At 44.6% G+C, this 15,977-nt stretch overlaps 1 protein-coding gene across 1 annotated transcript in view; it reads left to right on the top strand.

Annotated features, from left to right (window-relative positions):
- The window catches only part of nlgn1 (neuroligin 1), a gene marked incomplete at its 3' end in the record, with an annotated part of 81,286 nt that extends 73,559 nt beyond the window's left edge, over positions 1–7,727 (top strand). Inside the window, 7 exon segments of the mRNA XM_084472584.1 lie at positions 1,539–1,751; positions 3,058–3,324; positions 4,040–4,401; positions 4,839–4,999; positions 6,105–6,262; positions 6,728–6,804; positions 7,053–7,727. Of these exon segments, the coding sequence (XP_084328710.1) occupies positions 1,539–1,751; positions 3,058–3,324; positions 4,040–4,401; positions 4,839–4,999; positions 6,105–6,262; positions 6,728–6,804; positions 7,053–7,727 (1,913 nt within the window).
- Between the last annotated feature and the right edge of the window lie 8,250 nt (positions 7,728–15,977).

Raw genomic sequence — 15,977 nt, 5'->3', positions numbered from 1 at the left:
CAATATTGATTGTTTTTCTCCGAGCAGGGGGTTTCTATTTGAAAAAAAATGGGGGGGGGACAGTAGACCTGGAAGGGACGGGGGGAAAGTGAGTGAAATATTGAGGGAAAGGTCAGGTTAATAGAGACAGGGTCAGGAGACCAGAGATTAACAAGATAGGTAGTCTGAGTTGCGGTGGTTGCGGAGGCGGACAGCCACCGGTCAGCGAAGGTCAATGTCGGAGTGTAACCAGCCGACTGGGTTCCTTAGGGCACGTAAATACTGGAGCCTAAACTCTGCGATAGCGGCACACACACACGCCTCACCGAATCCAGTTTGTTTCAGCTGACTTTTTCGTCAAAAGTACACGGAGCGTTGCGTCAATAGGCAGAGTTTCAACACAAAGCATTTTACAATCACCATTTAGTTTCTTTCAGATGGAAGATTGTGCTTTTGAAATGCTTCAGCAGTGTGGAATGTGTGTCTACCACTGCAGCTTTATTATGTTAACGTGTTGTACATATGGTGTTGGCTGCCAGATCGGGCCCATAACTCTCTGCGTTAGCCTCAGCATGCTCCACCATTTAAGTAGCTCCGTGGGAAAGGACTCCTGTTTTATTGCAATTATGAAATGGCCAGGCTTTTTAGTTTCCCCTTCTACATCTGCTTTGTTATCCCTGTTCAATAATTCCAGATAGGCCGGAAAGAAAAAGACTGAAAACAAAATGGGAAAATAGGAAATGTTCACTCTTTAGTTGCATTTTATGGGCACAATTAATTATTGGTCAATTTTCTATCTCAAAATTGATCGTCCTCAACTAAAGATTGCAGAGGGATTTATCCACCAGAAGTTGGCAAGAATCGATCTGGTACTGTGCTTCACATCTGAAATGAGTACTGACCACAAACCCGCCAAGAAATACAGAAAAGGGAAATAAACACAATAACTTGTGTTGCTTTCACAACTGAATCTTATTATGCGGTTGCCATATTATTCTCTCTCTTCAGAGATGAGCATGTTATTCATGCCACTTACGCACCATCTTTCAGAGTAAAATAAAAGCAGCGTCTTGGCTAACTGACAGGCGGGTCGGAGGAATACATTTGTTGTCCGGCCAGAATACTGTACTTCTTTCAACCCTGAAACACAGAGGCTATACCAGTGTCCAGAGTGAGTCAGTGTACATGAAAAGAATAATACACAGACCTGCGTCCTGGCCTTTGCCCTCTCACGGGATTATTGTTTGGTCATTTATGTTGCTTATATTCACCCTCCAAGACTCATTGTAGTTTTCCCTTTATTCATGTTCATTCATTATTCATTATGTCATTTCAACATTCAAACTTCAAACTTCAAACTAATTTGAAACTACTCCAAACCCATACTGTGTTTTACAAATAGTAAGCCAGTGCTCACCTCCAGGATAGACTATCTTTGCTCAAACACTAGTTTGCTGAAATTGTCCACTGTGACTGGTTGACATTGATCCTGCTGAAGTGGACAGACGGGCTTAAATGCACAAGATGAGCCTAACCTGAACTGAATTCCTCTCTGGCAGGCTTCCTGAGCACGGGAGACCAAGCGGCCAAGGGGAACTACGGTCTACTCGACCTGATCCAGGCTCTCCGCTGGACCAGTGAGAACATTGCGGCCTTTGGCGGCGACCCCCTCCGCATCACGGTGTTTGGCTCAGGGGCCGGGGCGTCGTGTGTCAACCTCCTGACACTCTCCCACTACTCTGAGGGCAACCGCTGGAGTAACTCCACCAAAGGTAACAGGGCCTCGTGGCATCTTAGGATCGGTATGGCTCGGCAGCAGTGTGTGTCAGTTTATAGGCGGGACCAACTTCCCTGTTTGGGGGCCTTGCTATGGCTTTTATCATTGTATTATGTTTTATCATTTATCTGAAATAATTATTTGCAATTGCTTGGATTCATTAAGAAATGTGTTAAAACACATTTTTTATGCGTGCTTCATTTATGTTGAATGATAAATAATCAGCCCATGATGAATGTAAACGATTTACACATAGACAGTTGAAATTACTAGATTATATTTAATTGTATTATAAATTATATTGTTTAATTAACAACGAGAGTGGGTTGGTTGTTGGTGCGAAATTCTTCTACTCTGAAGAGTTGGAGTCTAGGACTTGTGGAACAAAGAAATATTTGGAAGTTAAAGGTGTCCAAAATGTTAAAAAGAAAATAATTTGAATTATATCTCGTGTTAGCATCGTGGTATGCATCAGCATCGAGGCTAGTAATCTTTATTATGAATTGTTTGTGCCTCAATTTATTTCATCAAGCTTACACGATGAATGACATTCTATGTTTGTAATATATAATGAACCAGATGTTAGTTTAACTGGTGATGCTTTTAAGTCACTCAAAAACTGACACCCCCACCCAGCGTTTCATTCTGCCTGTCTAACGAGCCTTTCTAATGAGGGAAAACATTGATATTTTTCAATCAAAAAGGGTTATATTGAGCCCAGATGCTCATGGGGGTTGGTTTTGGTTGTTTCACCACAGACATTTATTACTGCTGTTGATGTATTGGGATACTACTTATTTCACCATGTCTTTCTCACTGTTTCTATTTGAATCCAAAATGTACATTCATGCAAAAAAACTATTAAACTATAACGACAATTTATTTTATGTTATTTTATTAAAGATGCTTTAGGAGAATCAAGGTTAGATGTGTGAGTTTTACAGAGAGAGAGAGAGAGAAGAAGAGAACACCATTGACAAGTGTATAATTTCCTGCACCTGTGATTTACAGGCCAGATGAATCATCCAAAACAATCAGGGAAGAGTTACCCTGATAAGGTCAGAAATAACCCAGGAGCATTATCAAATCGAAATTGGCTCATTTAGAGGCAGGCGCAGTCAACTCTGTATATACAATTGAGTCTGATATTCTACTTGTTGTTAAGTATTTCAATCAATAGCTGACAGTTGGCCAATACATTTGTAACAAATTACACCCAAATAATAGCCCTTAAACTACAACACCTTTAACCTCATACACTCATTCCCTTCCGAACAACCCTTTGCTCCCCCACCCCCCAGGACTCTTCCAGCGGGCCATAGCTCAGAGCGGCACAGCGTTGTCCAGCTGGGCTGTGAGTTTCCAGCCAGCCAAGTACGCCCGCATGCTGGCCCGCAAGGTGGGCTGCAACCTGCAGGACACGGTGGAGCTGGTGGAGTGTCTCCAGAGAAAGCACTACAAGGAGCTGGTGGACCAGGATATCCAGCCCGCCCGCTACCACATCGCCTTTGGACCCGTCATCGATGGCGACGTGATACCGGACGATCCCCAGATACTCATGGAGCAAGGTAAGGCCGTAGGGGTGCCACCCCAGGTGCCACCCCTAGTCAGTTCACCGTATGTTCCGATGAAAGCGCGATCGCCCCCGCCCCCCGTCGACAATCACGTTCGTCCCCCCCCCCCCCCCCTGTCGACAATCCCCCCCCCCCCCCCCAACCCCCCCCCCCCCCCCCCATCGACAATCGCGTTCGCCCCCCCCCCGTCAACAATTCAATATGGACCCCCCTATAAAGCCTCGGCCACCCTCGTGCCACCCCTTGAAAAAAAGCCACTGAATACAGCTACAAATTGTTGCATACAGGAATGTCCTGGAAAAGACCTGAAATAGAAATGAGTCAGAAAGAGTGGCAGCCCTGCAGGTCATACAGTGACAGCTCATGTATGCATTAGTCAGTTGTATAGATAGGAAGGAAGTAAAGAACACTCGCCCAACTGCAAGGATTAGATATCTTCAAAGCAGTCAACCAAAGTGTGGAAGAACAAGTGTTAAATTGAATTATGACAAAGGCCATATGAGGGGGTGTTCAAGCTTTTTCAATCCAATGTTTTGACTTCTCATACTACTGGCTCTTGTTCTGCTTATTATTCACACTTTGTACGCCGTCCTGGATATCCTCCATTATTTCTCTATTTGATCAGAGGATTGGTATTTGCCTCCCCTTGTTTTTTGCTTCTGTTCAACTTTCCTTTCTCCCTCTTACCCTTTGAATCTCCCCGCGGCAGGCGAGTTCCTCAACTACGACATCATGCTGGGGGTGAACCAGGGCGAGGGGCTCAAGTTCGTGGAGCTGATCGTGGACAACGAGAACGGCGTCCAGGCCAACGACTTCGACTACGCCGTCTCCAGCTTCGTAGACGACCTCTACGGCTACCCGGAGGGCAAGGACATCCTACGTGAGACCATCAAGTTCATGTACACGGACTGGGCCGACCGACACAACCCCGAGACGCGCAGGAAGACCCTGCTGGCGCTCTTCACCGATCACCAGTGGGTGGCGCCGGCGGTCGCCACGGCTGACCTCCACTCCAGCTTCGGGTCGCCCACCTACTTCTACGCCTTCTACCACCACTGTCAGACGGAGCAGGTAGGCTGCTTATCTGGCTGTCCACCGGGGCCTTGTTCCATTGATCAGAGCATAATGAGATGGAGCCAAAAAAGAGTGGAACTAGCTGACCTTTTCTGCGGCTCAAGGTGGGTCGTCGGTAGATGGATGGGCTAACATTTCGGATTGATATTCTTATTTTTTTGGAGGATTCACATTTTTTGGGGCCGAGAAAATGTCACCCAATGAAAGCCAATCATTCATATAACGTTTAATGTGGCCATAAATATTTTGCACACATTTTTTCACCTATTTTGTGTTCAACTTTGAGTTGATATTGTCAACCGTTACCATGTAATTCGGTATCCATGCTAGTCTACAGTGTCTTTTATGTGCAGTTCCTTTGAGTTTCTATCAATAGTAATGCCGTTCTTAGTCTATGTTGGTGAATGTTAATTGATCTGATCTCTGATTGAAAGGTGCCACCGTGGGCAGACGCAGCCCACGGGGATGAGATCCCGTATGTGTTTGGCCTGCCCATGATCGGGCCAACAGAGCTCTTCCCCTGCAACTTCTCCAAGAACGATGTCATGCTGAGTGCCGTGGTTATGACCTACTGGACCAACTTCGCCAAGACCGGGTACAGTAGATTCAAAAATTCTAACTCATGCAACAGAAAAGCAGTGCTGAAAAATGTAGAGACAAAAACAGTTAACTGGCAGCTGAACACAGGGAATGTGCATCAGTATTCAAAGCATTGTTTGGCTAATAAAGCTAAAAGCACAAGCGATAATATTTCCCTATTAATTTTCTACTGGAAAGCTTGATCTTCAAGTTCCACAATTGTTTAATATGGCATAGGTTGCTCATTAGATTAGTATAACATAATTCTCTGGTAATCGTTCCGCAATTACTTTAGTAGAAGTGCTTGAACAACATTAAATCTACTCTGACACATTGTGCTTTCCCTGTTCCGGTTTTCAATGAGCTTCAATGTGCAATTAGGTTTGCTCATTATTAAGCACATCCATAATCAAGAGTCTTTTGTGCTGTACAGTATGATTGGTATTCCTTGCACATGCACACATGTGGAATACATACTTCATTAATATCTGTAGCCTGTGGAGTGGCATTCTCAATTGGAGATGAGGCCAAGTATATTCTACCTATTCCTCACATTGCCTTTCAGCATTAAGTCATGGCAGAAATTGTCTTTGAAGCACCTAATGAAGGGAATTTGGGCTCTTTCTGTGCACTGCCCAAAAGGCTTCAGGGAAGCCGGAAAGACGCTAATGATCTACATATATAATCCTAAATTGACGTGAAACGCAGGCCACCTTGAAGATTTACGCCAGTCCCTTGAATGGTTAAGTGTGCTCCTGATGAGGTCTGGCTGGCTATGTAAGCTGCTTCCAGACAATTGGCTGCTTATTGGGTCTGAATGGGCCCCCATAGATCACATGGCTAGCCGTTTCCCGCTTAAATAAGGTGTAAGTAGGGTCTTTGTCATGAAACATGGCAAATGGGCTCTCTGCTTTTCCCATTTATAAAAAATAGAGGCAAGAATTGTATTTCTGTGTGTGAGTCTCGTCGTACAAATGTATTATGTGGTATTATGCCTCTCCCTGGTTTGTAAAGTGAACCTGTTGCATGACTCGGCCGCTGTTGTGTGACTCCCATTGTGACTCCCCTTCAGGGATTCAGTAGATACGATCTAATCTCTCATGTACTCTTACTATTCACAGGGACCCCCAACCAGCCTGTGCCCAGGACACCAAGTTCATCCACACAAAGCCCAACCGCTTCGAAGAGGTGGCCTGGACACGCTACAACCAGAAGGATCAGCTCTACCTCCACATAGGCCTGAAGCCTCGCGTCAAGGAGCATTACCGCGCCAACAAAGGTACGGTCACGCTCACTGCAGTGGGCATACTCTGCTGCCCTGGTTTGGTTTGCTTTGGTTTGGTTATGGTTTCGACCCGCTTGATAACGTCAGGACACAGGATTCTCTTTATTGAGTAAAAATTCAGATGCTACGCCCTTGAAACTGTATCGTTAAGAACATGTAGAATTGATGCAGAGGCACTCACTCGCTCTTTATATTGTGAATGTTTAAAAAGTATGGAGAATATTTGAAAAGATGCAGTTTAACTTATCCAACTTTTGAAAAGTATTCACACATTCTGGTGAAATATCCACAATATCCAAATATCCAAATATCCAAAAGTTGCTGTAGCTTGACCGTAGCTTGACCCCATATTACTTGCATATTGTTGGCTGTACGGCCCTGCCTCTGAGCTCCTGTCCGTAGTCCGTCCAATGTCCTCTCTGCCCACTCTAACTCTGTGTACTGTGCTCTGGTCTCCAGGTAACCTATGGCTGGAGCTGGTCCCACACCTCCACAGCATCAACGACGTCACACAGGTCCTTCCCACCACCACCAAGGTGGGTCATTCGGCTCCAGTCTTTTACAGAGATATATTAGCATTGTATGACCTGTGATTACTTTATGATTAAAGTGTTACTATTATTACTATTATTATTATTATTATTATTATACAGTATATCAGGGCTTTAGCACACTTGCTTTGCATTCAACCACAACAAAGGACGCCACTACCACCCAGGAATAAAACGGGATCACTGTTATCGTAATGACGAACCAACCTAAACCTTTACATCTCCCGCACCAGGTGCCCCCGGCGGAGGTTACCAACCGGACCCCCAAGACCAAGGCGTTCGCCACCAAGCGCCCCAACCCCACGCCGTTCCCCACCGACACGCAAGACAGCCTGAACCAGCCCCACCTGGTGGACCAGCGGGACTACTCCACGGAGCTGTCGGTCACCATCGCCGTGGGCGCCTCGCTGCTCTTCCTCAACATCCTGGCCTTCGCCGCGCTCTACTACAAGAAGGACAAGCGGCGGCACGACGTGCACCGGCGCTGCAGCCCCCAGCGCAGCGCGGCCAACGACCTGGCCCACCACACCCAGGAGGAGGAGCTCATGTCCCTGCAGATGAAGCAGCACTCGTCCGAGCTGGACCCGCGGGGCCACTGCCAGGGCGGTATCGGCGGCGGCATCGGCGGCGGCGGCGGCGGCGGCGTGGTGGTGGTGGGGGTGGGCGGCGGGGGCAGCGACGGCATGCACGCCCACGACGCGCTGTTGAGGACTGCCTGCCCGCCGGACTACACGCTGGCCATGCGGCGCTCGCCGGACGACATCCCGCTCATGACCCCCAACACCATCACCATGATCCCCAGCACCATGGGCGGGCTGGCGTCGCTGCACTCCTTCAACGCGTACCCCAGCAGCGGGCAGAACAACACGCTGCCGCACCCGCACTCACACTCCACCACCCGGGTATAGCCCAGCCCCCGCCGCCCGCCACTCCCCCCCCCCCCCCCGGCCATCCTCCTCCTCCTCAACCTCTCCCTCCACCCCCGTTGGAAGACACTACGAGACGTACCACACCGCAAGGCGAGGGAGACTCTGAGGGCGGAGGCGGAAGCGGATGGCGAGCACTGCGTGGAAGGCGCTGAGTGATCACGATATATCCAGAGCTTCGACAGGGAAAGGGTCAAGGTGGCTGTCGTCGGCTGGGTGGATGTATACTGGGATTCTGTCCTCGCCGCCGGATACCTTTTACGGAATTACAGGATTTTATTGGAAGCTGGAAATCACAGAAAATATTAAATATGGTTTGTTGGGGGGGGGGGGGGGTTTGTATAAAAATAAGAGGCGTCGGGGGAAAAAACAAGCAAAAAAGCATTTATATATCGAAAGAACTGAAGAAAAGCCACTTGACAGACTAAAACGGTGGAAGATTTTTTGGGGGTTTTGTTCTGGTGTTTCAGCAAAAATAGGGTAAAGGTGTTTTATTCGTTCTGGAGACATACGTATATGGCCTTTGGGATCTTTTGACAAATGACTGCGTGATAGTGTTAACTGGAAGCAGAACGGAGCATCAGACACACCTCGAAGGTGGAAAAGGGAAAGTGCTTTGTAAATGAAGGAAAACATATTGTTTTCCTGTGGCATAAACTAGATTACTCTTTTGTGGAACATTGAGCAGATGCTGTGCCAACCTAGTTTAGGCATGTGTTACCTTCATAAATGAGCTATGTAAGATAAGACAATAAACAATCAGGAGAGGAGCAAAAAAAACAACAACAAAGGACTGAAAACTTTAAGTAAAAAGAAAAAAAAAAGCAAACCTGTATGCACAATGCAGACATTTTAATGAGCGAAAAAAAGAGAAAATGTCACAGATACTTTTCCATCCATTTATTTTCTTTCCTTGAGGGAGGTGGGGGGGGGGGAGGAACCAGTTGTATTGTATAGATCCTATTTACATATCTAAATCTGTACACTTAAGCACCAAGGCTGTTAAGAGGGCCCTCTTCTCTCTGAGGTGGGGTTGGGTGGGTGGGGACTTGGGGAGGGCCTCTATACTGCAAATCTGCCAGCAGGAGTGCACCAGAAGGAAGCAGATGATCCAACCACAGGCTCTGCGTTTCTGCCACTTAACAGCTTCATCACACAAGTGCTGTCAACAGGGAGAGCTCTGGGCGCGGGCTGGGGGCTGCGAAGGGGGGGGTGGCAAAGGATATTTTTAGCACGACGCGCATGACAATTTATCTGCTTGATGGCTGCTCTGCTGATTATGTCATTATTAAGAAGAAAAAGTCTGACCCCCTCCCTCCCCATTCCCTCGCATTGGAAATAATCTCAGATGGAAGACTATACTCAAACTCAATCCTGATTGGATAACAGGAGACACACACGACCGTGATCACATTACGCTTTCGAGACAATGGGAAATTCAATTCCAGATTAGCTGTGAGAATAACGCAGGGGGTTGGCTGGGCAAATGGTAAACGTTCATGCATAACATAATATAGCTTGAGTGGAGCTGGGCATATAAGAACTAGTTTTGTACTCTCTGTGTGGTGGTACAAAATTTTTGATAGTGGTTAAAATCACATTACACTTTATCAATGAAACTTTCATTGTACCTTGGGTTGATATCGATGTTCTTTGTAATTCTACCTATTAGTTTTGATTATCACCTCTCTTGCTACTAGCTAAAAACCACCTTGCTGTATATAAGTATTCTCCTGCACTGTTTATTCCATGTCTCTCTTTCTTTTCTTTTCTTTCATTTTGTTCTGGCTGAACGTGTGTGTGCTGTGTCCACACGACAGATCCCCCGCCTCCCACACACTGCCTCCGAGGGCTAGCGAGTCTAAAAATGGTCAGCAAAGCGACGGAAGATGGCATTGAGGAAGAGAGGTTTTAGAGTCTCTTTGGGCTATGTAGCTTTTTCTGTGTTATTATAATTTCATATAGCCAACTTCCAAAGAGCTGTTTAATGATGAATGCCTATAAATGACTCATAAGGGCCAAGGGACCACGGTACGACAGCAAGCATTAGGAGCTGCTCTCCGTCCTTCCCCGCCATGGAACTTTTATAGTGAGGGGAGTGAAGAAGGGAGGAGGAAGGAGAGGAGAATGGCTCGGAGTGAAGAAGCAGAGATTCAAAAAGGGGTTGTTGTTGTCGATCATCATATATATATATATATATATATATATATATCTATTGCCTATGTTTCAGTTTGCCAAGGTTGACTCATTGTTGAGGCACATTGCATTAGGGGAAAGAAATTGATGCGCCTTCAACACATTACATTTTTTAATCGTACCCTTTCGCTTTTTTTGTTTTGGAAATTCTCCACAAAATAAACTGTCTGTCAAATCTGAGTAATTTAATGTCAACGTTCAAAATGGACCCGTCTTGTCCTCGCGGCTCTCTCTCTCTCTCTCTCTCTCTCTCTCTCTCTCTCTCTCTCTCTCTCTCTCTCTCTCTCTCGTTCTGTTTCTTTGTTTTCTATTTCCATGCAGGGTTGCATGACCATAGGCGTTGGTTCCACTACGACTTGTGTTGCTCACATTGGGAGGCTTTGTAATCCACCGTTTTGCCAGTAGACGGTTCACTGCACGGGCCTAAAGCACCCCTGCCTCGGCCCCACCCGCCTCAGCCTCTCTGTTCTGCGTAGCTGGCCGCCAGCCCCCCCACTCAGAGCCCCGCGAGATGACAGGCCTGTCCGACCCAGCGGGCGGGGATACAGCAGCAGTCACCAGTAGGGTGTATTCAGGCTGGAGGAGCTAACCCTACGCAGCGCCAAGCCTATTGGGCTCAGATTTAGAAAGCCTATAGGCTGCAGACGCATAGGCGCAGCCCCTCGCGAAACTCAAAGCGCTCGTCTCACCTTATTTTGCCGCCCCCCCCCCCCCTCCTGCCGACGTGTGGATGGATGGCTCTGGAGTTCAGAGAGTACGCCTGGCCCCACTTGGCTGGCTCACAGGCGCTGTGCAGTCATTCAACATAATGGCTACAGACGCGTCGTATACCCTCACAGCTCGGCGCGAGACAAGCTGTAAATATGGCCGTGGTGGGGGTGGTGGGGGTGGGAGTGGAGGTGGTGGTGGTGGTGGAAGGTAGGGGAAACAACAGCTATTTTCAAAACATTCTTAAACGCGATTGAGGCTAAATTAAAGAAATAGTGGAAAGGGTTAGCATCAATATGCAGAATGAAGGTGCAGGGAATTCACCATAGACCATGCACATGAAACAAAATCAGCTGGCCTTTTGGACACTTATGGTCGTTTGGCTAACATCTGTTAAAACATTAATATATATACAGTATATACAGTATATATACCATTTCCATCTGCATTGACTTTTTCAAAATGTATGCTCAATGTAACTCCGCTGTGCTATGGTCCAAACTGCCCCTGCATAACTCATCTGACGAATGCGCGCGCGCACACACACACACACACACACACACACACATACACACACAATGTTAGTAATCAATCCCAGGCTTTTAGCTTTATTTGGAATATAGTCATGAAGTTGGATGATCTGATTGCCCAAACTTGAAAACGTATTCATGAGACCAATATAAAGAGCGACATGACCTTGTCTCCCGTTCTAACACCTGACATAAACATCCCACGATTTGCAAAAGAGGCTGGAAAGTAAATGCAATAGAAAACATTGAGGTGATTCCTGCCAAGGGATTTTAAATCAAATCAAATGTTTTAAAATATTTCAGATGTCCGGCAATAATGTATGATAATGTAGTTGCCAGAGACCTGTCTATGAGGCCTGCAGCCAAATTCCTAATCTGCATAAATAACCTTTCCATCATATTTGAGACGGTCTTCTTTTGAAGCGTAATTACTACAGAATTACAGAATTAGTACCACAGAATGGGTTTATTTGTGTGCTGACAATAGCCTCAGGAAAAGACTTACCCATGCAAATCAAACACACACATGTGTTTTGTTTGCATGCTAGTGATAAAACACTGCAGGCTTACGACGTACTGCACATGGCTCTAATATAGTTTTAATTGCATGCAAAGAAGACAACATGAAAGATGAACGATTAAGCAGGACTTAAAGCTATGTCCAACGGAGCATCTCCCTGAGTTCAAGCTTTTAGGAAATGATATGGGGGGGGGGGGGGGGATACAAAGCCCAATCATTGAATTACACATGTAATTGCACTTTGGGTAAACAGTCAAGTAATTGCAGGGGCCTATGCTAAGTAGCTGACAGATGAGGATGAATGCGGATAAAGGAGATGACGTGTGGTTAAATTAGCCTATTGATGATGAGAAGGGGAAAATACTCGCACACTAGAGTGTAAATACTCTAGGTAGGAAAGAAAAAAATACTTTCTGTCTCAGGACCCCTCCCCAACATATGTGTGACATGTCTTACAGTCAAAATTGATCATAAACTAAAATCAAAAGGTAGATTTGCTTGCTTAGGGATTGTATGCAATCGCTAAGTGAAGTAACCATAAGCATAGTGGATTTTATGCAAATATATATATATATATATATATTTAACAATTAGTGAATAGTGGGGAATAGCTATTCCCCACTATTCACTTCAATTATTCAACTAAGGTGAATAATTGTTTTAGTATATACTACACGTGAACACTCCAAAAATAAACAAGATAATATTTATTTTTATTAGTGTGGTGAGACGACCGTCACACGCGCAAAAACAATATCCCGAGTTTGAGATCTCAATCATGGGATATTGCCCAATATCCCGAGATAGCGAACCAATCAAATTGCGCCATCTTAGGAGGTTCACGTGTAGTATTTACTAAATATATATAGAAAGAGAGAGAGAGATATGTGTCATGGTCTCTTATTGATAGAAATGCATTCATGCAACAGGCAGTATTGGATGCGTAGGCACACAGGAGGCCGCTAGAGTCAACGGTCTCCCACTCAATAAAGCTGCTTCACATATTTACATATGGACACACAGTGCATTTGCTTCATGTGTCGCTCCCTGCAATAAGCTAGAGGAGTGTGAATGGATAACAGTGGTAGTTGGCATTTCGCATAACCTCCACTCTTGCCAATGGTTTTGTACTACACAGTCAACCCATCATGTTTCCATACTGAATGATCTGCTGTTATTTTGATATATTTTCTCTCTCATTCATGTATTTTCGTAAAGTGCCATTAATCTTAAAGTCTTTAATCTGAGGTATTTCAAAGGGATGATGTGTAGGGTTCTGTTGAATGAGACAAAGGAACCATCACAACTGTGTATTTTGGTCTAAGTACCTGCTAAAGTTGTGGCACATTTTGACAGCATATGACGTTGAATTGTTTGTTGCCTGATCAACAGTTCACATGACCATCTCGACTTGTATGAATCACAACACAAATTGAGTGGTAGACCCTGGGGGTGGGAGCACATATTAACGTATTTACGCAGGCTGTGTTTCTTTGATAGACTCATCCCTCTCCACTGTCAGTGGCTGCTACAGAATCCCAACTGAACGCAGCTTTATGGGTAAGATAATGTGAATTTTAGAGTTATGATACATTATTATCAAATTATTATCATTATCCATTATCAAAACAACACCTCTTAACTAATGGGCAATTCAAACTGAGTGCAGGGAGCATGTGGGCATATGTGTTTGCTTATATATTTACATCTTTGCAAAAGATCAATATACTAACATCCTATTCATGGGTTTTTACCAAAAGATATTTCATAGAAATCATAGAATCATAGAAATCGTTTTTGACCATTTTTCACCAGACCTTTGCCGAATGCATCTGCATAATGCATTAATTTGCTGATATCATTAGCGTATAATCCATTCAAATCTGTCGCTCTCGATTCCTAGTTTCAAGAAAACACTCAACACTCCACGCTTATTCAATAACCTCATATCCCAAAGACGTGATCTGTAATATTAATGGGGTTACACCACCTCCGCCACTTCATTATGGGCTTTGCAGTCTGTATAATTCCCTGGAATATCGACGCCCAGCCATAATCCTTTTTTGCGCATTAAAGCAAAAGCACTCATTAAGTACACGGTTCACTTTTTTTTTTTAAGGATAAATCCGAGAAGGCTTGACTACAGTGGAGGACAAGAGAGGGACGCAGACCCCAGCCGGCTCTGGGCATACAGGCCGTGGTGGTGGGGTGGGGGGTGCAAGGGGGTTTCCTTCTCCATTTTGGTCTCAAACTAAAGACATTTAAGCCCCCCCGGGTCTCCTACAATGTAAAAAGTGAGAGCAGGTCGGCGTGAGCCCCGTTGGAACCCATTACCACATGTGGATGGATGGACAGAGCAGAGAGCGCTGCGTATGAATGTAATGCAACAAGTGTGATTTTATAACCTCAAGCAGCAGAAAACAGAGCAAAAATGACCTTTGATTATTGGTCTCTGGAGTTTTATTTAATTTCTTATTTATTTTTGTTCTGGTTTTGAATTTTTTCTTTTATTTTTCTGTTCGTTTCTGTTAATCGGTGACTGAAATTAGCAATTTAAACACATGTAAACAGAGGGAGCACCATGTTAGTTGGTCTGGAATTTGTAATGTAGATTATTTGTCCCTTGTCTTTCTTTCTGGTTAAATAGTAATTACTCTTCTGGAGCACAATAAATTTTAATAAGCTGATAAGTCTTTGGGTTTTTTGTGCTCTATTTCTCTCTCTCTCTCTCTCTCTCTCTCTCTCTCTCTCTCTCTCTCTCTCTCTCTCTCTCTCTCTCTCTCTCTCCCTCTCTATCCATTCCTCTGCCTATTTATTTCCAAGTATTAATTCACTTTCTCTCCCTCTTTCTCTCTCTCTTGATGCAGTAAATGCTGAACTGACTATTAAATTAACAGCAAGTGCCAAGAAAAAAAATACATGTATGATATTAATTAGCTAATTATTTGATACGATTTTCGGCACACGCCATTGTCAGTTAAAATGGTGTAGAAGTGCAATATTGTTGGGGATTTATACGTGTGAATGCTTAATATGATCCACACTACAGAATTGAGCTGACAAGTTCAAATATTTCAAATTTCACAACTTGTCACTCCACAGAATACCTCAGCATAGCTCTTTGAAATGCTAGCAGACTAAGCCGGTTTCTTTTTTCATATCTTTCTAAACTACTTTCTCCCGGTTTGACAAATGTGTAATACATTTAAGTTATCTTATGTATAATATAATGCTAAATATGAATAACTTCTATTTGTACAAGGTTCATATCATTGCTTGATTGACCTGATTGCTGTGTTTGACCTGATTGTTGTGTTTGTATAAAACGTTTCTTTCTGTCACCAATCTGTAAACATTTAGCAATAACCAAAACAATTGGTTAGGGTAGGGCAATTTATTAGGGTAAATTGATATTCATTTCACATTACGTGGTGTATGTGTATATGAATAGCATTCCTAGCACCACTCCAATACACTTCACTTTGAATATTTAGCCCTGGGAAATTCCAGCCCAGAACAAAACAATATTACACACACAAAACATGGAAATTTGGTATTTGATAAAGTGTTCATTGGAAATCATTTGAAATATCCTTGTCTGAAACAGTGGCATTTTCCTATTTTCTTTGGTAATGATTAGAAACAAATTATACTGGAGTCTGAATGACATTTAGCGAGCTCGCGGGTGTTTGGAGAGGGGTGTGAGAAATCAACAAAGATGTATTCATTCAGTCCCCCTGGTGTGTGTGTGTGTGTGTGTGGTGTTTGTGTTTGTGTGCATGCATAATCACGCATGTATGTGTGTGTGTGTGTGTGTGTGTGTGTGTGTGTGTGTGTGTGTGTGTGTGTGTGTGTGTGTGTGTGTGTGTGTGTGTGTGTGTGTGTGTGTGTGTGTGTGTGTGTGTGTGTGTGTTTGTGTGTGTGTGTGCATGTTTGTGCACCGGCATGCATTTTGCACACACACGGTTATTTCCCCAGACCAAGGGCATACACCACCCTGGGCCTGCTCAGCAACCGTGGGCCCTGTAGGAATTGCTTGATAAGAGAGCCCTATTTACCATAATACACATCTCATCTGTGCACATCAAACACTCCTGCCTGGTCTGATAACCCGCTCTTTAATTTACCACTGTTTGATCTGGCTGTGGCGCTGCTATCCCATGGTCACTGTCACCAACAGTACAAGAGTTGGGTAATTGCTGTGTACTTTAGGAGCGCTTCCCAAATAGAACGCTTGCGTAACACACATGCAACTCTAGAGATTTATTTTCGGATGCT

This window comes from Micromesistius poutassou (genome assembly GCF_964030765.1).
Source record: "Micromesistius poutassou genome assembly, chromosome: 9".
Taxonomy (NCBI): domain Eukaryota; kingdom Metazoa; phylum Chordata; class Actinopteri; order Gadiformes; family Gadidae; genus Micromesistius; species Micromesistius poutassou.
Note: the sequence above shows the minus strand (reverse complement) of the source record. Positions and strands in the feature narration are given on the sequence as shown.